The sequence below is a fragment of the Leuresthes tenuis genome, unplaced genomic scaffold (assembly GCF_036924035.1).
Source record: "Leuresthes tenuis unplaced genomic scaffold, fLeuTen1.0.hap1 SCAF_9, whole genome shotgun sequence".
Lineage (NCBI taxonomy): Eukaryota > Metazoa > Chordata > Actinopteri > Atheriniformes > Atherinopsidae > Leuresthes > Leuresthes tenuis.
The window spans coordinates 13550738-13576255 of NW_027325363.1; the positions used below are offsets into that span (position 1 = coordinate 13550738).

At 42.0% G+C, this 25518-nt stretch overlaps 1 protein-coding gene across 1 annotated transcript in view; it reads left to right on the top strand.

Annotated features, from left to right (window-relative positions):
- Positions 1–24870, top strand: part of arhgap35a (Rho GTPase activating protein 35a) — a 58683-nt gene extending 33813 nt beyond the window's left edge. The window contains exons 2-7 of the mRNA XM_072392430.1: positions 1838–5684; positions 9571–9715; positions 15462–15539; positions 17492–17623; positions 19106–19211; positions 20885–24870. Of these exons, the coding sequence (XP_072248531.1) occupies positions 1950–5684; positions 9571–9715; positions 15462–15539; positions 17492–17623; positions 19106–19211; positions 20885–21356 (4668 nt within the window). The 5' untranslated portion in view covers positions 1838–1949 and the 3' untranslated portion in view covers positions 21357–24870. The remainder of the gene's footprint in view (positions 1–1837; positions 5685–9570; positions 9716–15461; positions 15540–17491; positions 17624–19105; positions 19212–20884) is intronic.
- The last annotated feature ends 648 nt before the right edge of the window (positions 24871–25518 follow it).

Sequence of the window (25518 nt, forward strand, 5' to 3'; positions counted from 1 at the left end):
AAGGTAGTGCTTTATTTTCTAACTGAATATTTTCAGCAATCACAGACACAGATGTGGATGTACACTATGAAATGTGTAAAAACGTGCTTGTGCACATGCAAGCAGACATACAAATACACTTGTGTATGCACTGATCATACAAGAGTTCCCGGAAAGACAAGTTCATTAAATGATAATCGTTCCCAGCTCAAATACATTAATCTATCACCCATTCAGTCTCGTTGTGGGTGAGGCACAGGATCTGGGCTACCTCTGGATGCATCGATGCATTTTTCATGCATGTTTCCTCTACAAATACCAAAACATAAGACATTCTTTTTGATATTGATTCCTTTTTCCTGTCTAGACTTGTTTTTACACCTTCTAAAAGAGGGGGTAGGGGGGGGATCTTGCTTCTGTAATAGTAATTCACAGCCTGATTGCAAATTGCATCGGTGAAATCTAGGATTTCAGTGCTTTGCTAGAACTGCAAGCTTTTGGCTTTGATTTGCAGCTTTTAAACTCAGAAAGACTCAGAAAGTATGTGGAACGTGAAGCATTCAACACATAGCAGCTGTGAGATTTTTTAAAAATGTTTATATCCGGCAAGTTTTACTGTTGTGTTTCTTACTCCTCCTACCATTTCTTTTTCATTGTCTTCCCTTCTGGTGTTGCTGTGTTGGTCTTTGAAGTTCATCTTTGCAAATCCACAGTTCTCAGTTGTTTGACTAACTCAATTCCACAACAATGACTGTTTTGTCTACTTTTGTACTCTGTCAGAAGAGCTGTTCACGATTAACAGTGGTTTTAATGTCTGTTTAACTACAGTGTCTTAGTTGTGACATAAAAGAGCTGGACTCATGCTCCAACTTGTGCAGCCTGTCCTACAGCTTAGGAAGATTTTTATTTCTTACAAATAGTGCTGTCAAAAAAAGCCATTCATTAAGAGCATCCCCCATCCCTAATCCTCCTTGTCTTGCCGCTTTATTTTAAGATCTGATCTACCAATAGAGTATATTATATTCAGATCGGCCTCTTGTCTAAGCCCCTATACGTATATACTCTTAGGCGATTGAACCTTTCTCTTGCTTATACCAGTTTATTTTGTCAAGTTAATATGTCATGTTGTGATACTGATGATGGTACATTAGTCAACTCTGATCGTTTGGACAAGAAACAAAGAAAAATGTGTTTTTGATGAAGACAAGTCAGCCAACAGGCAATACAGCCTTTTAAAATGCAGATGGCTTTCCCTGGTTGGCCAATTAGTAACTTTAGCTCTGGAACGCTTATCTGCTTTCATCTTCTTGTGTGTGTCTTTCATTCGGGTTTCGGGGAGCTTAGAGTGCCTGTTTCCACAAGTGTGCGGTGGTGTCTTTGGGCACATTAATGTCTGTTTGCTGCAATAATAAAACCACACTGAACTTTATTCTAATTTTTCTGGCAGCAAGACGACCAACCACACCGTTAGATGTCAGATAATAAGCCAAAACACACAGGGAGACTCAATGAACATAAGATTGAAGTATGGAAGGCAGCACTGTTAGCACTGCAGTCCTGGCAGAATTAAAATTTGATTAGTTAAACTGGGAAAAAATGCCTCTAACTGAGCTACAGCTGGGTTAGGTAATGTGCAACATTCCAGCAGCTTTGCCACTGACCTCAATCTTTTCAGGAAACATTTAGTTGAGAAATTGGATCACAGATCAGACATTATCAACAGAACATAGGCACAGAGTAGAAATTTAGTTGAGAGACGCAACAGCTCTCCAATAATAAAGCCTTTCCTTGAAATATTTTTCTCTTTATTTTTGTAGACTAATTCTCTCCTCTCTCCTTCCTTCTCTCTATCATGCAGGGCCAGACCCCAGCCCAGTGAGCTCCTCTTGCATGGAAACCCTGCTTCCTTGGCAGCTTTCTCCTCTCCCTAGAGCTAGCAGCCAGCATGGCAGGATGAGCCTCTGCCAGCGATGATGATGGCCAAAAAACAAGATCCCCGGGCACCCACCTACAACCTGGTCGTGGTTGGGCTGTCTGGCACGGAGAAGGAGAAAGGCCAGTGTGGCGTGGGCAAGTCCTGCCTCTGCAACCGCTTTGTTCGGCCAAGTGCAGATGACTTCTACTTGGACCACACCTCCGTTCTAAGCACCAGTGACTTTGGAGGCCGTGTGGTTAACAATGACCACTTCCTGTTCTGGGGAGAGGCTGGGAGGACCATGGAGGAGGGTCCAGAATGCCGTATGAATGTGGTGGAGCAGACAGAGTTCATTGATGATCAGACATTCCAGCCACACCGTAGCACGGCACTCCAGCCTTATATCAAGAGGGCAGCTTCCACCAAGCTTGCTTCAGCTGAAAAGTTGATGTATTTCTGCACAGATCAGCTTGGACTGGAGCAGGACTTTGAGCAAAAGCAGATGCCTGAAGGCAAGCTTATGGTGGATGGCTTCTTACTCTGTGTGGATGTTAGCAGAGGTATGAATCGTAGCTTTGAGGACCAGATGAAGTTTGTTGGCAATCTCTATAACCAGCTAGCCAAAACAAAGAAGCCTGTGGTAATGATCCTCACTAAATGTGATGAAGGAGTTGAGCGCTATATTAAAGACTCTCACACTTTTGCCCTTGCTAAGAAGAACCTACAGGTAGTAGAAACATCAGCACGCTCTAATGTTAATGTTGACCTAGCCTTCCTTACACTAGTTCAGCTAATAGACAAGAGCAGGGGAAAGCCCAAGATTATACCTTACTTTGAGGCACTGAAACAGCAGAGTCAACAGATTGCCTCAGCCAAAGACCGCTATGAGTGGCTGGTCAACCGAATTGTGAAGAACCACAATGAGACTTGGCCTGCTGTCAGCCGCCGCATGCAAACGGCCCCTGAGTACAAGGACTATGTTTTTCTTGAGGGGACAGCTAAAGCCAAGAAGCTATTCCAGCAACATGTGCATAGACTTAAACTAGATCACATAGAGAAACGCCGGAAGGCCTATCTAAGTACTCTCCCACAGGCCCTGTCTATACTCTTACCAGAGTTGGATGAGATAGACCACCTGAGCTGGTCTGGAGTTCAGAAAGTCCTGGAGACAAAAAGAGACTTCTCCCTGTGGTTTGTAGTGCTAGATGATACCCCTTGGGAGACCACACCACACATTGATAACATGGAGGATGACCGCATCCCCCAGGACCTCCTGGAGACCCCAGCAGCAGAAACTATCTATGATACCCACCTGGAGCACCTAAGGAACGAGCGCAAACGGGCTGAGATGAGATGGGAGTTCAAGGAAAAGCTAAGTGTTTCTCCTTTCATCACACCAGGGAAACCGTGGGAGGAGGCCCGCAGTTTCATCATGAATGAGGATTTCTATCAATGGCTGGATGAGGCTGAATATTTAGATATCTACAACAAACACCAGAAGGAAATCATTGACCGGGCCAAAGAGGACTTTCAGGAACTACTTCTTGAGTACTCTGAGCTCTTTTATGAGCTAGAAGTGGATGCAAAACCAAGCAAAGAGAAAATGGGAGCCATTCAGGAGGTGTTGGGTGAAGAGCAAAGATTTAAAGCCCTACAGAAGCTGCAGGCGGAAAGGGATGCTCTTGTATTGAAACATATCCACTTTGTTTACCATCCAACAAAGGATACTTGTCCCAACAGCCCCCACTGCGTGGACAGTAAGATAGAGCAGATACTAGCCTCCAGGTTCCCCACCCGCTATCCATCATCAGATAGTACAAGAATGGATGGAGGGAGGGCTGAGCGAATAAATCTCGTCATCTTAGGGAAAGATGGGCTAGCCAGGGAGATGGCAAATGAGATAAGGGCATTGTGCACCAGTGATGATCGGTACATGTTAGATGGCAAGATGTATGAGTTAGCCCTTCGCCCCATAGAGGGCAATGTACGTCTCCCTGTCAATTCCTTCCATACACCAACCTTTACACCCCATGGCTGCTTATGTTTGTACAATTCAAAGGAATCCCTGTCCTATGTTGTTGAGAGTTTAGAGAAGCTTAGAGAGTCAACTATAAGCAGAAGAGAAAGGGAAAACAGCTTAGCTCACCTCCCGCTGTCCCTCCTTCTGGTCACAAAGCGAGGGGTGGGGTCCATAGGGGATATTGGAGGGGAGACCGCACAAACTCTTATACAACAAGGGCAGCAGGTGGCTACAAAGCTGCAGTGTGCCTACCTAGAGCCTGCATCTCCAGGTATGGGTTATGCCCGCAATGTCAGCGAGAAGCAGATTAGCCAAATGCTGAGGAGTCTTTTAGACACGAGGAGAAACGTCAGGAGCAGCTCCCCTCCATTACCTCATCCATCTTCTGCCTTCAGAGACTCTCAGTCCCAGCAAACACCCGAAGCAGACCTAAGGATAGTCATGTGTCTAATGTGTGGAGACACATATGATCTAGACCAACTCCTTGCTCCCTTCCTTTTGCCTCAGCTTTGTCGTCCTGCTTCTAGTCTAAGCAGTGGCACATCAGTTCTTCTGGATCTTAGTATTGGAGGTCAGAGGCAGAACATGGAGCTGTCCCTGCTCTCCTTCCATTCCTCATTCTCTCTCCGCAAAACCGGGCTGGTCCATGGCTACATTACAGTTTATTCAGCTCGTCGCAAGGCCTCCATGGAGACATTGTGTGCTTTCCTCTGTGAGGTCCAAGACATCATTCCTGTCCAGTTGTTGGCAGTAGGGGAGAGTCAGATGGAGCTGTCAGACTCAGAATCAGCTAAGGAGCAAGTCAGTCAAGGAGAGGAGCTGGCCCAAGAAATAGATGCCAGGTTTAACACTATAATATGTGGACATGGTGGGGTAGTGGGGGGACTTCATAAGATAGATCTTTTCCAAACCTTTTTCAAAGAGGTGATGGAAAAGCGCACTATTGTTGAGGCCACACACATGTATGATAATGTTGCTGAGGCATGCACCAATGAGAGCATTAGCCCTCGCCGTGGCTCCCCAAGTCCAGTCAACATTCAAATCGACTCAGAGGATGATATTAATCCGTCACCACCTTACCCCACTCCTAGGGACGATGGTAGTCTTGGCTCCCACCTGGTAAGCTTCAAGCTGCCCGATCTGGATTCAAGCGATCCATTCTCTGTCATTTCTGAGCTCAGCACTTTTGAGAGCAAGCTGAACAACAAAATTCCTCCACAAGTGAAGCCCAAGCCTGTCCGTAAGGTCAACCTCAGTCCCTTTGTGGACCAGCAGGGTGGCACCAACCGACGCTCCTTGCCCCAAACTGTCACCTGGGCCCCAGGTAGCGATGGTGGCTATGACCCTTCAGACTACGCAGAGCCTATGGATGCTGTGAGCAAACCTCGACCAACAGAGGAGGAGAATATTTACTCTGTCCCTCATGACAGCACACAGGGCAAGATTATCACCATCCGCAATGCTAATAAAGGTCACGCCAATGGAAGTGCTGGGGGAAATGGGTCAGACAGTGAGGCCGATAGCAGTTCATTGGAGCGCAGAAGAAAGTTGTCGGCCCTTGGGGTAAAGCCAAAACTTTATAGGGACAGATCTAAAAGGCTTGGAAAGTTCAGCAGCTTTAGGACCAGCTTCTCTATTGGAAGTGACGATGAGATGGGGGGCCCACCCAAAACTAGCCAGGATGAAGGACCCCAGAAGGACAACTCAATTGAGGAGATTGAGGATCCTAAAAGAAGAAATATCCTCAAGAGCCTGCGTCGAAATACAAAGGTTAGTGTTTGTGCATATGACTTATGTGATCCAGCTATCTCAGTTAACTAAAGAAATGTAAACTTATTTTAACTTTTATGATTAGATTTAAGTATCTCCAACCATAGTCATTTGTAAGTGTTATTCCAAAAACACATGCATCGCTCCAGTATCTTTTAAAATACTGAGTTTTGAATGAACCTCAAAGGTACAATTTTCTTGTAAGATTTTTGCCTGTGAGGCAATTAGTAGGAATCTAATTTTCAAGCAAAACACTCATTGTAAACGTTATCCAACGGGTAACTAGGCAGTACAAGATTTGGTACACTTAAACCTCTTGGTCTGCATGTATGCACATGTACAGACAGAACACCATGAATATAATTAGTTTTTGGCTGAGATTCAGCTTCTCTTTGCTTCGGTGGATATCAGTGTTTATTACTGAAGTCAAAGAAAAACTGAGTTCAGCATCATCTCAGTTCTCTGAAGCTGAGCCCAGTGAAAACATGTCGTACTGTAGGGGTTCATCCGAAAGAAAGCCTGCCATATTTTTCCCTGACCGCTCAGTTGGAGCCCTCTAAACAAGCCAGATCATCAGAGGGAAAATAGTCTGTCAGAATACTTCTGTACAAGAAAGCAGCAACTCCTAATGAATAGGGACAGAATAGCATTACACTATGCTGTTTGTGCTCAAGAGTTTATGGTTGCATCTGGTTTCCCAGGATAAAAGAGCTGCCATAACAATGCAGGACATTTATTTTTTTTACAAGATTCAGAAATTATTAACCTTTATCTGACCAGTCTTTATGTTGGAAGAAATTTAAATATCTTATCACAATAAATTAGCTGTTAACACCCCTCCTTTCGGGGAATACAAACGCCGGCAAACAAAAGTGTAAAAATCTCTATAATTAAAACCTTCCCGTAATTATAATTTAGAAAATCTCATTGCGCAGTCACCTTTTTTGCAGGCTCACGTGTAGTAATGCTGCCTTTTGTTCACAACATAATTGCCAAAAACAATATGTGATGGACACTGGTGGCATCTTTCAGTTAATGCAGCATTGTTTACGCTTTGCTTTTTCTGAAACTCCAGTGATATATGTGCCAAAGCTTGTCAGCTTGCTCCTGAGACTCCCAATTCATCCTTGTCAGTTTGGCTTTCCTTGCTTCCTTCCTTTCATTCTCTCCTGTTCTTTGTGTTTGTCCCCTTGTCTTGCTGATTCATACTTTTTGTCTCTCGCATTCCTGTCACATTCTTTTTATCTTCTCATCGTGCCTCTCTCTTTCCTTTTGCAATTCTTTCCTGAAGTTTTTCTTTACTTCTTTTTTGGACACAGGTATCCCCCCTCTACACTTATCTTCCTTCTCCCTGTGTCCTGTTCCTTGCTGTGCTTGTTTCTCACCTATGATCTGGTGATACTTTTAACCTTCCTCTGTTGGCTTATCAGCCTGGTATGCTGTTTACTCACACACATATGGTATGGTGCAGAAGTGCCAGCTGAACAGGAGTTACAGCTGCGTATGTTGTGTTTGTGTGTCGGTGATAATTGCCATGACTGTCAGAGGGTGGAACAGGAGGTGGATGATAAATGTTTTCACACTCTCAGCTGTGATGTCCAAGTACCTGTATGGTTCAACTGCCTAGACTACATTCTCTTCTACTTAACACCATTTGTTTGCCTCAAAGAGTAAAGGCAACTCAATCAAGGCAGCTGCACAGTTTGCTGGTTAGACAGGCATACACCACACAAAGCATACAGCCCACCTCAAGCCTCATCTTAGCAAGCACATAAATCCCAGTAACTCTGATTATTATCAGAAAGGAGTGCATTGGGTGTTTTGAAAGGGGGCTCAATATAGAATCACATTGGATATTTTGAAATTACAGATTTCAAAATGAATCCCCAAGAAAATGAAAGCCTGAGGGAGCTGTATAGAATGTGTCGCTCATGTTAGTGGTTTGTCAGGGTTCAGACAGAGTTAGATTTTTAGCTGTGTTAAAGATGACAGTGTGGGTTGATGCAGTGTAAATATTTCCTTCGATCAAGCCTAAGGTTACTGTCTGCAACTTTGAGTAACAAAGTGTTGGAAGAAATATTCGAAAGTACACTCCAAGGTCATCTTAAACGCCCCTTTTGCCTCGGGCATGTACCAACTGTGTCTGTCCTGATCACCCTTTTCTCAGTGAGAGGCCGGAAACATTTCCTCTCTGTCTTCCTCAGCTTTTTTTAAACTTCTTCAGGAATCAAATAGAATGTTAATAATTCCTCAGTCACCTAGTTCGTCCTGTGTCCTCGTGTAAGTATTAAGAGGTGAGGGAGACAGTTGAAGAAAAGACCAAACGCAGTCCTGAATTAAAAATGAAGCGGAACTGAGAATAAAGGTTATGTTAGAACTCTAGAAGGGGCTTGTGTTTCAGCGTCCTAGAGTGTGCAGTGTATGTAAGCGCTCACCATGGTGTCTGTATGTTATTATTAAGGATGTGTTTTGTTTCTTTTTCGTGGAAGAGGTCTGTTTTGTCTTCATGGTGGTGGCAACATATCCTGTCTCAGTCAGCAACTGAAAGGAGTGGCCAGAAGGCAAAACTACAGGGGGAGAAGACATAAAGCGAGAGAAGTGTGCGGGTACAAAGACGGTCTGCTTAAACGAGAAATGGCACAGATCTGCAATAGAATCAATGTAATAGGACTCAGTTGAATTATGAGCCGCCACATCAAACTGGCATGGAGAACAGCATAGCTCTATGCTATTGCTGTCGAGTGTTAAGGCCATTTTCATTCAAATAAAGCTTCATACGGGTGTTGTTTACTTGTGACCACATGAATACGCATGTGAAATATGTACACAGATTTGCATCTTCTGGCTACATGTGCAAGTATGCGTGTATGTAGAGATCAGGAGTGTCCGAGACAGATTAGGCTCAGTAGGAGGTAGCTTGGGAGTAATAAGTAAAGGAATGTATTGAATGTATTGTTTAGGGTCCTACAGGTTGAAGCAAATGAAAGGCAACATGCAGAAAAAAACAGTGTCTTTGCCTTTTTTGCTTGCAAACGCTATTGTGCTATCCTAAATGTTTGGAGTGCATTGAAGCTGGTACTGTAGGAGGAGCAGAGGGCGCGCCGGTGCTTCTTCTCTCTAATGAGCTTTCCCCTGCTCCTTTCCTGTGTCTGTCTGTCAGGTCTGAACTGCAGCCACAGTCTATGTGTCCAGCCAACCATGCACCCCTGCCTCTCCACCCTGCCTGTCAGGGCAGCGCCTCAGGGGGGGCTGACAGACTTACTAGAGATCCAGGCCTCAGGGGCCTTCAAAAAATTTACCACTGAACGCCATTAAAGTGGAGTACAATTACTGCTGACGCTTCAGCCATACAGGGAGACATGCAAAGAGTGTTGCAGAAGTGTATAATAAGTATTTTAACAGGAAAATAAAAGGACTTGGAAAGTAATTAAACAGTTAATAAGAGGGTTTGATGATGTGAGAGCTTTTGGGCAATGAAGAGAAGAAAAAGAAACGTAGAATGCTAAAAGAAGAAGGGTGAGAATAAAGAGATGCGAGTGATGAGGGAGCTGATGTATATCTTACTGATGCACAGAGCAGCGTTGAAGGCAGGAATGTACGATAAGTTATCGGTTCAACATTTAAAAGAATGTGTGGGATGGGTGTGTGCTTGCATGTTTGTCTTTTTGCTCAAGAAACGTGAAACACAACTTCTAAATGAGGTCACGGTCTTGGACAGCTAAATCAAACCCTTTCATGAACAGAGCCCCCAGGCTCAGTGTCATTTTGGAAATGTGCACCTATGTCAGCAGTGTCAATGCACATCAGTCTCAAATAATGTTGTTTTTTCGCTGTGATTGCTCTCACCAAGATCTTTTTTTTTTTTTTTTCTTCCATTCTTTTTCAGAAACAACCACGACCCAAACCTAGGAATTCAATCTCGAAACCTATTGAAAGCAACTACTTCGGCATGCCCCTGGTCACTGTGGTCACCCTTGAGAGACCGATCCCAGTCTTCATTGAGAAGTGCATCCGTTTCATTGAGACAACAGGTAAGAGTCTGCTTTGTCTCTCAACGCAGATGTTTAATTTGCTTCAAGTGGGATGCACGACACTGTTGTTTATATCATTTACATATTAAATTTGAAATAATTTCAAAGGAACTTGTCTGCCTCTGCGTGTGCTACAAATGCCTCAGTTAATTTTACACAGTCAGGCTACTTTTTTGTTGTGCTGCATTTTTTTCCTTATCTTAATCCTCCTCTCTGGGATTGTTGCCTACTGTCATCCGCCCTAAATCACATGCAGCCTTATGTGCACTCACTTTCTCTATGTTTCTGTTCAGGCTTGATAAATGGTTGTGCCTGAGCTGCAGGTTTTACACAGGGACACCGACAGGGATGGAAACCAACGATGAGAGCTTACTTTTTGACAATTTAAGTAGTGACAAAAGCAAACTAAAGAACATCAATATAGATAAATAAAACAGGGTTCTTATTTTGCATTCACATAGTATGTAAAATATGGTTACAAAGGCTTTGTGTTTTATTTCTTGACTTGTTCAAGCAAGAGCACGAATAGCACACATTCGCTTCATTCACATCCATGTGATGATGACTAAATCAAAAGGGGATAAGTTTATCACGGATTGTAATGTTAGTGCAATATTTAATTGAAAAACTCTCATATGCTTAGATTAATGTTGTGTGTCAGTGTCTGTGAAACTGTGTTTTAGCCAACAGGCCATTAGTGTGTTATGAGCAACCATCCATACCTCTTATTCTCTCTGGGAGCACAGATGTGCTTAGATAACCTCTTCTAACCTGGCTGTCCTTTTACCAACATACCAGCCGCCTCCCCTGCCAGGCTGTTCTGATGCCCCACTGCCCTAGGACTGCATGGTTGTTTCTCACTCCATCACCAGCTGTTACACTAAAACAGAGGCTTGATGCTTGTGTTAAGACTTGGCACACATCACACTATTCTTAGTGGGGCTAGGATTTTAAATACTGAGCTACATCCCTTCATCCGTTAATGGTAGTTGCTTCCCTGACACTTGCACGTCCTAAGAAACTTTATTATGAATTAATTAATTTATTTCAGACAATTGCCACAAAAGTCATTGGTAAACAGTATTTACAAAAAGAACAATCCCAAACAACATATACATATTCACCAGTATTAGCTCATCATCGCAATATATATTCATATATAAATTTGTACATAAATAGAATCAAATAATATAAACAAAATTTCCAATTGAATAAACTTGAAAGTATTTATACATTCAGATATGATATTAATTAATGCTATTTAATGTCATATTACACACGCGATGCACACACTAGTGGCTAAAAATTCTCCTTTCATGTCCTTTCATAACATGAGTTGCTTACTGGCATGCCAATGCATTCCACTGTAATCTCTGTACTGATTAAAGACTCTGCATTTGTGGATTACTGTGGCCTTACAAAACATCCACCTCCTTTCTCCATGTGGGAGCATAGGGGTAAAGCTCTAGATAACAAGGCATCACTTTAGATTTTACCTCACCCTGCTCACATGTTAACTGGAGCAGTCACAGCAGTGACTGCTGTATGAAGGATAAAAACTGTTTGAATCGGCATTAACATACATACTCGTGTTGTGCGCCCACAAGTGTGAATTTTCAGGAGCAATTTTCTACCTTTCATCCTCACTCACTTCTAGTATTTCTCCTAATCCTCTTTCCTGTTTCCTCTTCTCTTTTTGTCTCCTTCTTTCTCTCCTTTTTTTCCCCGGTCCAGTAATCTTTCCCCCTTCATCTCCGAGTACCTGCACTTGTCACGTTTTATTTCTTTAATTTTCCTTCCTTGCACATTTTTATTTCTTTCCCTGTCCCATTGTCACCTCCCTCAAGCCATAGTATTTATTTTACTCCAGCTATTTCTTCCATATCCCCACTTCGCTTTCATTGCTTTTTCTCTTTCCACTCACCAGCGTGCTGAGTGTGCATGTGTCAAAATGTGTTTTAGCCAGGGGACTGCCAGGTAATGTTCTGCCCTACAGCTCCCTTTGTCTGATCAATATCACAAGGTAGAAAACTGTAGGGATGTTTGATCTCAGCTGTTTTCTATGTGCGTTTAGCTTGTTTCTGTGTTATTTTGAAGTTTATTCATGTATTAGGAGTGCTGGCCCACACTTATGGGATGTATGTGAAGTTTAGTGTGTTTACATACTGAGTTAACACATGGCACAGAATGGCGCACCCACAAAAAGAATTTCTTGGAATGGAAGGGGAAATGAGACACAATGTGCTATTTAGTGGCGATTGTAGTTGCTGTAAGTCAGACTTCACTTATCCCATATCTGTGTCTATAATCTCTGAGGATAATGGCACATTGCAGGAAATTACCATATAGCGCTGACACTATGTTTGTCACTATAATGTGAGCAGATAATGAGTGACGTTGTCAAGCTGACCTTGGGTCTGCTTCTTTGACCTACAACCTTCCCCTGTTTTTTTTTTTTATTTTTGTTTTACTTCCAGCTAAGTTAAACCCAGTTAAACCCAAACCCAGCATGTCAACCTTAAGTCCCATCTGTTTAAATGTCAAATAACTCTCAAATCGCTGATATTTTGTATGCTCATATTTCTTGGTGGCTTATTTTTGCCAGTACTCAAGAGTTGGCTCACTAAATATAATGCCTTTCTGTAGTTTCTTTTTTAAAGCCGTCTTTCTCTGTTTCCTTCCTTACTCGTGCTTCACAGCCTCCTCCCTTTGTCCTTGAGAATAATAGGAGTGGATGTGGTATTTTGTGTTATTTTCATGCATTCTGCGCTTGTATAAAATCAATCCGTAGTGACTGCTGTTATCTCCTCTCAGCTCAGGCTTTCTTTCGCCGTGGTCGTCGCAGGCTGCTCTGCTCATGGGTACAGAGGTGATGAATGTGTGTTATCGTGCGCAGGCATATCTGCTGGCCGTAGGAGCCTCCATAGCGACGAAAAGGGCAGCACCCAGCGACTGCCTGTCTCCATGGTGAACTATGAAATCAGCCTCTGGGCCGCTGAACCCGGAGAGAGGCAGGGATCTGAACTGATGTGGGATCAGCTGGTGTTGAGTCAAGCAGTAACATGCTGCAGAAACACAGCCGCTAACCACAGGAGAATTTATCGCTTTCTCTGAGTCTGCAGGTCCATGGGCGGGTTTTTGGCCACTTGAGTGCTGTTGGAAACTGTGAAGTCACCACAGATGGGTGTATTTTCAGATTTTTATTGTATTTATGTCCGTGAGCAAGGGATAAAGATATAAGGTCCTGAAGCTGGTAAAAATAAGGATTTATTTGTCGTAGCAGGCTTAAAGAATGGACAATTATGGTAACTGCAAAGACTTGGTTGGGAATGCAGATAAACCACAGGAAGTATTTTTATTTTAGTTAACTTAAGTGCTTGTGCTTTGTTTGACCATGGGGGAAGAGGACGCTGTTGTCAGTATTAGAGAGCTCACTTTTTTGAGCTTTCACTGTAAATTCTTATCAACACTGAAAGTTTGGTCGGAGACTTTTATCCCTATCTCACTGCGTTTCAGCTCCCGTTCTGTTCTTTTCCTTTTCCACTCTTTGATATGTTTTGTTGTATCCCATACCTCTATATATCTCTCCTTATCTTAATCCCTTTATTTTTTTCTTGCTCTTTCTTTCATCAGTTGGACTCTCATTCCTCTACGACGTCACGCTCCATCACTATCTCTCATCCTTGGGTCCTATTTGGCCCTACTTTTGTCTCTCCCACCCAACCACTGCAAATCTACTCTCTCCCACTATCTATACTCCCATCCCTGTTTTCCTGGTGTCTGGCTAGCACAGCTTTTGTGGAGAATTGATTGGTAGAGGGTAGAAGATCAATTTTGTATGCCTTGACTGAGAGCGCTCTCTCTCATTTCCTCCCTGCCTCTCCCTCACTCGCCTCGTCTCTCTGCATCTCCTCATCACCCTCACTTCCTCTGGACTGCTCTTTGACTCTATGAGTTGTCCCCAAAGTGTGAGCAAAAAGGGAGATTTGAGGGTGTGAGGTGGAACACTATCTGTCTTTGAACTGGAAGAAAAAAATGAACCAAAATGAAGTGGGCCATTTGCTTTTGCTGTCACTGTGACAGATTTATTAAGTTCCTTGTGTTTTTGTTTTTCTTAGGAGTACTAAACCTGCTGCAAATTGATGGTAACAAAAATCTAGAAAGACCCCATGTTCTTAGTTTGAGGGATGTTCATTAGGATTACAGATTTAAAAGAGCTCAAATGCAGATAATCTGATTTATAAGTAAGAGGCAATGCTGGGCTGTCGGCATGTTTTGTGTCTTTTTGGGAGTCATTTCTTGTCACTGACCATGACATATTTTAGAGAGAAAACCTCTGAAATGTTTTTAATTTTTTTTTTTTATCACAAAATCAAATGGAAAAATCTGAGGAATTATAGGGGTGGTTAGTAATTATCACCTCAACAAAATGACAAGTTTTTTAATTGAAAAGTTCTGAAAATTCAATGCAGTTGTTAAGATTTTCACTTCCAATCCAACAGGCCTCCTCAGTGAGTATTTAATTGGCTGTCTGATTCATATTGTACCAGATTAAACCTGCTGTGATTATTGAAAGTCTAACTTGAAACAAGTTTTGTATGAAAAGGTATGCTGCTTTGAGTAATATTTTGTTTTACAAAGTTTTCTCACATGAAAAAAATAAAAACAGGACTGAAAGAATATCTATCCTTTCACTTTTGGTAGAATCTAAACCGCACTCCTTCATCCTGGGAATTCAGCTTCAGCTTAGAGAAACATCAGAGGAAAACCTCAGAGAAATTCAGTACACAAGTCTTATATATAGAGAGAAATTTCACATTTAATTTGCAAGTGTCCTTTCTTTGCACTCGCTCAATTTGCACACTTTTAATTGTGCCAACTTTAGCTTTGCCCATAAACATTGGAATCTCGACTTTTATTTCTCCTTTGGAGAAGAAAGAAACAGTGAAAACAGTTCTCTAGTGACAAACTTTGCACACATACAAGTTAACTTAGTCAAGATCAGACATTTTAGGGGGTATAAACATGAGGAAAACACATTTTTGGGTTGTGGAGATGTTTATTAAGGATATCCTTGCTCTTTTTTGCCTTTATTCAGGTGCTGCCGTGATTATTTAATCAAACGCTTTAAAGTCAACCTCCATAACTTGTTTTTTGTTGTCTATTCTGTACAAAGTTTTAAGAAAGATTTCTAACCTTCGCATTTATCTTTTGTGTGTGTTCAATAAAACGTTGCCAGATTTTACACCCACTTTCTCCAGTTGTTGAAAACTGTCTTTTGAATATGTAAATACTGCAAAGTTCTTGCTCTTCTATATCCTGAAAATACATAAAAATGAGCAAACATCTTTTTGCAACCCTTTAGGTAAATATGAATGTAGCTGGAATTTTCTGTTTTTAAAAGAAAATCCTCCCAAGAATGAAGTTAAGCGTAAAAGGGAAAGCATCCACCTTTCCCTGAGTTATTTAATGGTGTTGTGGCACTAATGCAGCCTCATCTCATCACAGTGCACCTTTTCGCTCTTAGCAAGCCTGCAGGAGTTCTTTATAGGTTTAATAAATAGTGGTAATGGTGGGATAGGGTGAAAGAGCCCATTCCTGTAAACAAAACCTGAAGTAGCTCTGCTTTCCTTCCTTTCTGCTGTATTGAAACATTATGCTGTGTGTAGACGGCTTTTTGGAGGTGACTTACTAGCTTCCATAATTAGTTTTGCTGACAGCATTTCTCTTTCTCCATTTCCACCAGGGCTGAGCACAGAAGGCATCTACAGGGTCAGCGGGAACAAGGCAGAAATGGAGAGCTTGCAGCGGCAGTTTGACCAAGGTTGGTTATTTCCTTCTTACACTGCTGACACATAAATGTGTACATATTCTTCTCCAGTGCATTTACAGTCGTAGTGTGTGAAGAAAATGCCATAAAGATGAGCATGTGTTTGTGTCTGTTTCTATCTATAACAATTTTGACACTCCTTAATTAACCAGGGAACATTAATCCTTCTGGGGGAATTGGCCTTCATTTCCTTTTAGACTGCAGAGCTGCCCCCTCAATCGTCTGTGCGCATCATCACACGTGTACAAGTGCACTCAGTGCATGTGTCTTTGTGGTGTGGGCAGTTAATTGCCTCCAGATTGGTTTGGTTAATGAAGCATGTTGCCGCTGTGATGGATAGCAGAGCAAGATGGCCTACGTATGTGTGTGTGTGTATGTGTACGTGTATGTCCACGCCTGGCTGATGTTAAATCCAACTCAGGTAATCAGAGTTGAAACCTTCCACTGAATCATTCTGAGCCGATGTGTCCAATGGGACAAGACAATTACAGGTGAAACTACAGTACGGGCCTCTGAAATGGCACATCAACAGCTCCCTGAAGATTTAGATAACTTTTTAAAGAAGAGAGTAACATCTGAAGCACCTGGCTTGAAAACTCTCACAGTAGGAGCTCTTCTCAGACTTTCCAAGAAATCCCAAACTGTAGCTCTTCTTTCAGCTTTTCCACACCGGCAAAGTAAAATGTTTTTGAAGTTTTATTTTTATTTTTTTAAAAGGAAGTTTTTTCTCTGCTCTATGTGTAGTTTCACCCTCTGGGCTTTCTTTTCAATCAGATTTACCTTCTAATTGTCTTTCAACCATTTGACATTTATTTCAGCAATTAACCAAAATGATGTAGAGGTATATCAGCAGATATGTTTTTTTCATATTTTTTCATTTATTGTTAAAGAAAACAACAACAACAACAACAAAAATGTTTGTCAAAGCTTGTCAGCTGCTTCTTTCTTCAATTGAAAACAACAAGAGAAGAGTGTTTATATATTTATGTATATTTGGACACATTCAGTTCAATCTCGGATTATTAGAATATATTATATTTTCTCTTCAACGAAAGTTCTCACCCAGCAGATATATATTTCATGCAATCATTTTGAAGTCCGTAACTTTTTTTTTTTAAGATAATCCTGTTATAATACACAATAAATATTAAAGGGATAGCTGCAGACATACGTGGGTTCTTTCATTTCTAACAGACAGTCAAGCCACCATGCTGTCTTGTTGAAAATGCATAGCTTTAATTCATTAAAGTAGATGGGCTGTAGTAGATTATTGTTAATAATGATATTAACAATGCTTTAAGTTTTCTTTTTCACAGTAACCAAATATCGTAGAACACTCACACAATATAAGTTTTAAAGCGAGAAAAGCAACGGAGTTCTGAGAGTAAACCTCATTTATATAGACACCATTCTGATGACATTGTTTCAGACTGCTGCCCTTATCTTTGATAACTAAGCCCCCCTCATTGTATTGCAAACTCCATGGATGATCCAAAATAAGTTTAGCTGCAATAGTTTTTTTGCATGGCTTTACTTTCTCCTGAATAAGTGAGATTGTCATAATTGCCTAATTTTGGCCACCTCTCTTATGCTGCTGAATCTGTATGCAGTTATGATGTGCCCCAACAAGTCATGGCATTGAAACTTCCTGCCTAGTTTTGTGTACTTTCGCCCATGGAACATTTCTCTCTTCCTCAAGGCTTTCTTTATCAGGTTTTTGGGTCTGGTGGGGCTAATTGTCCAGAGAGAGGTTGCTGCCACCAGTGAGTTATGGGGATTTGCTCTGCATTAACATTTGGGCAGGTGCTCCCAGTTGTCCCATCGTGTTGTAATGTGATAATCAGTGTTGTTTCTTTCACCTGCCAGTGGTTATAATGTTGTCAGATTTATATATGCCATATGTGTGTTTTGTACTTACCTTCTTTCCATATCATTTATTTTCCCAGACCACCACCTGGACCTGGTGGAGAAAGACTTCACCATCAACACAGTAGCAGGAGCAATGAAGGCGTTCTTTTCCGAGCTCCCTGAGCCTCTGGTGCCCTACAGCATGCAGATAGAGCTGGTGGACGCCTTCAGTAAGTCCTGGGGCTCTGGTATGAGGGGACATGGAGGAGGTACAGGGATGTGGGGAGAGCTTCTCCCTAAAACCCTAGTTGTATTGGATTTTGTCCCAAATCCCTCTCCCTTCATTGTAACTTTTATTCAACCTAACAAGCACAGCTCCTGCAATCCAAATCCACCCATGGGGAGAATTGGATTTGCCACTTGGTATGAAGCTGGGCAGGAGAGGAGAAAGGGATGGAGGAGAGAATATTTAAGGGCGTAGGGAAGAAGGATGTGGGGATGATTGCACATAGTGATGGAGGGATGCTGGAACACTGAGGTCTGGATGAAGTCATGAGAAAATAGTCATATAGTAGATAAACGAGGGTGCTCCTGCTCTATCCACTGCCTCTCCTTTTCTCTTTGTGTCCTGTAATCTGTCAGAATGGAGATTTAAAGCGTAGCTTAGTCTTGCATAGCGCCTGAGAGATTTATCCCCGGGCCGGGAGACTGCTGTCACTCACCGAGCTCTGGATGCGTGTGTGCGACTGTGTGTTTTTCAACGGCCCCAGAGAGACCCTTCAGCCGTGACAGAGACCTGATAAAGCTCCTGCAGTTGGTTCCACAATGGAGAGGAAAAGAGAAAAAAGAGGTGGAACTGAAGCCTTCATTTTGTAGAAAATTGCAAACGAGGTTTGGCAATCTCAGAATTAGAGTTTAGTTAATGTTGCTAGATTAGAGAAGAGGAGAGATCCAGTAAAAGCTTAGTTGGTTGGGGGGGGGGGGGGGGGTATTGTCACAGTGATGTTACTTTAAATAAGCTGTAGGAAGTTAAGTTTTGATCACTCATGATGGATGTGCAGCAGGAGGAACTTAGGCTGTGTAAAGTTATCCTGCCTCAAATCTGTTTTTGATCCACACTGACCTCATTGTGGGAATACAAACTCTGATTCTCTGCTTGTAAATCATGTTTGTGATGTGGAGGAGAACATCTGCTGTTCTCACTGCTGCACTCTGCCTCGCTTACATACACACAGGATGGACCGTGTTAGCTGGTGACGTCAGTTTCTCTGACTCATTCCTCGTTGCCATCAGGCTTAACACGCCCTATGTGTGTGCGTTTCTGTGTGATTTAGTTTAATCTGTAGGAGAGTGCAGGGTGTATGCATACTGTGTTTCTCCTCTGGAATGTGTGTGGTGTTTTTTATATCATTATGTTTCACAATTACAGTTTTCTCTTCTTTTGAATTGTATGTGTGCTTTGTGTGAAACTTGTTCTGTTGTAGGATGAAATCAGTGTGACCTGTACAGATTATTTGAGAGCTGACGCCAATTGCCTCTCCTGTGCTTCTCAAACTCTCCACTTTTCAATTGTGCTCTCCCCCTCCCTTCTCATCCTGCTGTATTCTCCTCTCTCACACCTCAGACATCTATTCCAGAGATTCCTCTGATCTTTTCCTTCTGCCACTTTTCCTCCCGCCTCTAACATCTTGTCTCTCTTTACCACCATCCAGAGATGAACGATAGGGAGCAGCGCTTCCAGACGATGAAGGACATTCTGCGTCGCTTTCCCAGGGAGAATTACGAGGTCTTCAAATATGTCATCACCCACTTGAACAAGTGAGTGAGGGACAGTCAGAGATGACTGCACCACTGGCCACTCAGTCAAGTGACCTGCGGGTGATAGAAATAAAAGTTTTACTCAGGCTGTACTCAGAGTAAAAATGCATCTGTAGTAACGCGGTGGGTTTTAAATATGTTTGCAAACAGATACTAGTAGGTTGCGGTTTATTAATCTAATTATAGTTCTATCTGTTTTGGTTTGACTAATTGACTATCGGGCCCTATAAATTCTAAATGTTGTAATGAAAAGGAGTAAGAGAGTCTAACTGTCTTCAAAATATTTGGGTCCTTTTAATCATATCCTCATGGAAAAATCTAGGAAGTTAAAAAGAAGGACATTTGATTGACCCGTGTAAAGCCTGTCACAAAAATCATTTTTTGTTTGGATGATGTGATGTCCAAGAAATAATCAGAGTAAACCATGTAGCTATCATTTCATGACCATCTTATTCCACTGTTAGATCACTATGTGGATAGTTTATAGAAAGTCATATATAGTCATAGAAATTAGGGGTATAACAATTCTCCAAAGCCACGGTTGGGTCCAGCAGGTCCAGATGATTTTAACGATCTGTAAACATTGCAGCTTTCATCAAGGTAGCACGTTTCTACCTCCTTTTTGCTAATTCATGCAACACCTTGCACTGTTATTAGAAAGTTAAGGATGTTGTTAGAAAACTAATTCTCTTCTATGTATTTACACACATTCTGTTGACACTAACATGATGTTCTCTCAAAAAACAGCAAAACAGAAGCTCATTTACATGTGTAACATCACAAAGGCTCAGCTGCCTTAGCATTAGCTTGCTGCAGTAATGATGCAGTGATTCTGTTATCCTATTTGCAGCCATCCTGTCACATATTCCTCCCTCTGTGTTTCAGTTGAGTTACCGCTACTATATTTCACATCTTCCCTATTTTAAAATGTCCAATTGGCTAGTCTGTTTATAGAGTTAAAAAAAAAAAAAGCAGTGGCAATGGTGGAGCACAGGTGGGGTTTTCGGGGCTGCTTTTCAACACCACTGTTGTCATATCAGGCGCAGCTTCAAAGTATTTGCACCATATTTCAGCCTGTATTTGAATATTCTACCTTTCGAGTGTTCATTTGTCAGATGGGCAATGGGTTTTTGATTTTTAGATTTGGCTATTTTTTTTGTTTTATGCAATTTCATGCCTCAGTTCACCTCAACCAGTGAATTTGACTGCATAGTTACAGACGTTTCTGACCCCTTTACTGGCTTTTGCTTTTTTTTTTTAAAAAGCTCTTGGTGACAAATGTCGCAATAAGTGACAGTATTGCACTGCAAAAGCAGACCATTTCTTCCCCACAGGAGGGATATGTCTCTCTGCCTTTGACTTATGCAGGAACATGGTAGCGAACAGCAGTACTTTTAACTTAGCGGTCTGTTCGTGCCCAGTGTGGTTACTCAAAAGAGGCTATGCTGTGAAGGAGAGAAAAAAGCAGTAAGACATTATTGTTCATGTAAATATAACTAAAATAATGTCATGATTTTCTCTTGCATTGTGTTTCATTGTGTTTTTTTTGTCAGAAAAGCGTCTATATGTACACATGGTTGAAGGGGATGGACCCTGTCAATGGGGATTTAGGGGATGCCATTAAGGTTGAACCACAAATTAATTTAATTGTTTTTGGTGTCTCTGTTTCCCAGGGTGAGCCAGAACAATAAGTTGAACCTGATGACCAGTGAGAACCTTTCGATTTGTTTCTGGCCCACGCTCATGAGACCAGACTTTACCACCATGGACGCTTTGACTGCTACCCGCACATACCAGACAATCATCGAGAGCTTCATCCACCAGTGCATGTACTTCTTCTACAATCAGCCCCTTGCCGACGGCCTCCCAGGTTCCCCCACCTCCACGCTCTCCGGGGGAGGAACTTCAGCCTACTCTTGCATGGCTGGAGGCTATTCATCTCCACCGACTCCGTCCCCAGCTCCCTACGTCCTCCCTGCCACCCCTCCTGTCATTCCCCACTATGGTCCTCCTATCCACCATCACCACCATCAGCATCAGTCCCCATCCCATTCCCCACCTCCTACTCCTCAGTCCCCGATCCCAGCACTGCTGCCACCCTCCCTGCACCCCCATCACACCCCAACGGAACAACACACGCTGTGAACAAGGGATCAAGGGAACTAGGAAAGGAAAAAACAAAAAAAAACAAATGGAGGGATAATGAAAATCAAAGTGATTTCCAAGAACAGGATAAGACATTTTCAAGTTTGGGAAGGAATTGAGGAAGAATTAAGAGGAACAGGAGATAGGAAGTGAAGCTGGGAGAGATTGACTGAGATGCAGTATGTACAGGGATAAACCTTTATGTTTGGGAGAAAACAGGGCCATCAACAGCTTCTGTTGCTTTTAGATAAAATAGGCAAACACTCAGACCAGAAAGGGGAATGATGAAGAGCCTCTGAACTGGCAGTATGATCTTTCTCCCACCCTGCCACTTTACCCCTTTGTCTCAGTCTCACTTGATTTAGACCTCTCCTCCTTGCCTTATAGTGACAAACACTAATGAGTAGTAAAATGTTGCCAGTAGTTGTTAAAGGGACTCAGGGAGGGATTAAGAAGTAAAGTATGATGGGGGATGTGAACTCTGTTAAATTGGGATTGCTAAAGCTTATACAACCACACATGCACGCAACTGGGCACAAACACGCAATGGCCAGTGCGGCCTCCGGCCACCATTCTCCTCAGCTTCAAACTGCGCTGGGAAATTAGGTGACCAGTGTGCGTGTTTTACAAACCAGCCCACCTGCTGCATCTACCTGGAGGCTGTGGCTGTGACAAAGTGGGGCAGAGGGGGGAAGTTGTGGACACGTTTGTTTATTTCACCACTGTACAGAGGCCAAAAAACACGTGTTACTACTCACCCAACAGGATGTTCTGTCCCAGGCGACTCACAAATTCCTATCTGTCAACCGCTTGCACAGCCACACACACAAAATCAGTTTTAGTTGTGGCAGTTTGCCAAGCACAGATAAAAAAAAATAAAAAAAATCTCAACTGACTGGATCTGCTGGACAGCAAATTGGAACAAAGGATTATGGGTGCTGTGACACCCCTTGGCATTCTGGGAAGGCTCCTCCCAGTCTCTTGAACTGCAGCCTCATGCTCTGTCCATATACACACATGAAAATCAGCTTCCTATGTGAATTTTTAAACAAGTCTAAATCCTGATTCTACATCTACGTTCCCACTGTGTTTTTATTCAGTTGTTCATTTTGACAATATTTCGAGCCTTTCTGTCAATAAGCGTGAAAGTGTGATGCTGGCTGTCTCTCTGTTTGTGTGCACCTGTATCCATGCCTTCTAATTTTAACCTGAATTTACCCTGCGTTTCACAGATAGTGGGGATAATTCCAGTGTTGGACCTTTACATGTCATGTTGCTTCTTTCACGCTGTGGTGGTTTTATAAGTGAGTTGGTGCTGCAGTTTTCATAGTAAGGACCTTGTTCAAAAAGCACTTTTCTGAGCACTTTGAAGGCACATTTTGAATTAGAGCTGCCACAAAGTGACAGCCACTTTACTGTCAGTCCACCCTGCTTTCTCTCTCTGGGAGCACACCACTGACATCTAGAGGAAGAATTGGGTAACACCTCCACTACTGCATGGGCGTAGCACCACTCCCCTACTGTGGTTTTTGCAGTGTCAGATTCTTTTGTAGGTGCAATTGTCAAGATTAATCTTCACTGTAGATCAGGTGGAATTAAGTTAAGTGTACTAGTATAGATAAAAGAATAAGAGCAGTTTTAACCCAAGTACAAATCAATTGAGATTAAATAGTTTGTGTAGCCGCAAAGCATGTGGCCACATTGCAGTTGGTTGAATTAAGTTACCTCTCGCTCTTTTGTTGTTAGCTTCCATTTCCCTGTGGGCACCAAATCAGCTCTCTGACCTTATAAGAGTTTATTCCACTTCCTAGACACTATATTTCACAAGAAAAACTTAAGAGACTGAGGTGCCGTGTAGATTTAGAGGCCCGAAATAAGGGATGAAGGGGAGGCTTCAGCCTTAACAAGAGGGAGGCATTTTATTATGATTGGTAACAATTTCCCGCAGGCCTCAACAGTGGACACAGTGTTGCGTTTTCAGAATGAAGCGTCAAACCTGATTTTGGTGGATTTGGAGTGTAACCACTACAGCGAACTCCCCCCGCTGTCACTGTCATGCCACCGGATCCCCAAGTCATTCCCTGTCCAAAAGAGAGAGTTGGGTCTGGGAGGGACAGCAGAGAGAACAGACAGTCCATTCATCCTTCTGCATGACTGGAGTGGAGCTTCACAAAATTCCTCGGCCTAGACTGCTGTTACCATAGAAACCAGGAAGATGCGGCTGGAGAATTGCTGAGCCCCGACTGAAGCAAGTTTGTGTGTTCCCGCACATGTCTCTTGCTTTTGTGAGCTGGACAGAAAGTGTGTGCATGTAAATTTGTGGCTGTCAATGTTAAGCAGGTGTGCTCCAAACTGAATTACATCTCTGTGTGCGTCTCCAGACTCACTGCCTAGTTGTCAAAAGAAAAAACAAACAAAAAAAAAACAACTTTCAGCCAACCACTGAACACTGAAGGAGGTTTTATCAGTCCACACTTTCCGTTTACCTTGTGTGTCAGATTATGTATGTGTGTGTGTGACTGAGGAATTAAACGTGTGTGTTTAGGAGGGTCTGTGCTAACCTGCTAGCAGCCTGTACTTGGCGGCCGGCCAGATACCAGCGTGATCCAAACAAACGTAAAGCGGAGGAATGCAGCTCTCCTCGCGGTCATTACCCCACTGTGTGACCCCGTTAGCTCGTTCAGATCACACACACACACTGATCCTCAGAGGAAGTGTGGGAGAGTGAGAGGGAGGGAAGACGGACAGCAAACGGGTGAACAGGATCGTTATTTGGGAGACAGAGGGAGGAAGGAGGGGTGACCACTGGTACTTGTGTGTGAACGCCAGCCAGTAGCGTTCCCTGTGTATATCAATGTGTTAATACTGAAGTGACTGTGAGGCAGCCAAAGACTGTGGAAAAAAAGGGTCGAGGGAGAGATGGGAGGCAAAGTGACAATTTAGAAGAACATTTGAATTTGAAAATGTGACTTTGATTCAGCGATAAAATGTGGCTGCATTGCTTTTTCTTTTTTTCGCAACGATGATGACAGATGTCTGTTAAGTTAAATTGAGAAACAAGCAAAACTATATTCAAATGGTTGTTTATTGGTATGTTAGGGGGTCTAACACTTTGCCCTTTAGTCAGTGGTGATAGAAAAATGTTTCTTTTTATGTTTTATTTTAATAATTAAAAAAGTACAAAGCATTTTTTTTTTTTTTAACAATTTCTTTGTGAACAATTGAGAGACCAGCCCAGTATAATGCATGATTTCTTCCCAACTGAGGAAGAGGGCTCCAACACTCTCACTATTTAAGAGATGATAAAAAAAAAAACTAAGAAATGATGGGGGGGTGACAATGCAAGGAAAACAATGAATAAAAAGAATAAATGAAGTACTGTAAAGTGAAAAGATAACATCAAACAAAAAATGTCATTATTTGCTGAGTATGGTAATTTGTCTCAATGGGAATGGTGTATACAGCAAGGCCTTATGTGATCTGTATCATAGTTAATAAATCAAATCTTGTAAAACTTGTGGTTATTGTCCTCTTTGTAACAGTTGACATGTGAAACATCCTGACATAGAGTTTTAAGTTACAGAAATAATTTATCGGCATCTACACAAAATGTTTTGGTGTTAATTGATTTGTTTTTTAAATTTTTTTGTAAATCAGAATTTGAGTTAATTTACAATTGGTTTCATTGCTGGCAAATTGTTTCAATCTCCACAGCAGCAACGAAGAGCTTAAAATTGCTGTTTGTCGACTGTATTTAAGAGCCAGGATGACATTACCATGGAGCTGCATAAGTATCCAGAACGACATTTGGAAAAGTGTCTCCTAGCATTTTGGCTTAGTGACATGTACATGTAACAAAGCTGAATATTTGCAGGCCTTCATTTATGGTTATATTAATTCTTCTCATTGGGACCAGTTTAATTAGGCATTTTTTGAGGTTTAAAGGAGCAAAATGATCTAATAATTCACCTTGATGTAAGAAAAGACTAAACAATTAACAATCATGAATGTTTATTCCTAAATTTTATCCTGTTTGAATCATCTAAGAAATATTTATACATATTTATTTACATATTATATGGACTTTATTACATATATATAATATATATTATTGCTTAATTTGATATTCTAATCTATATATTTGTCCATATGTGACAATCAT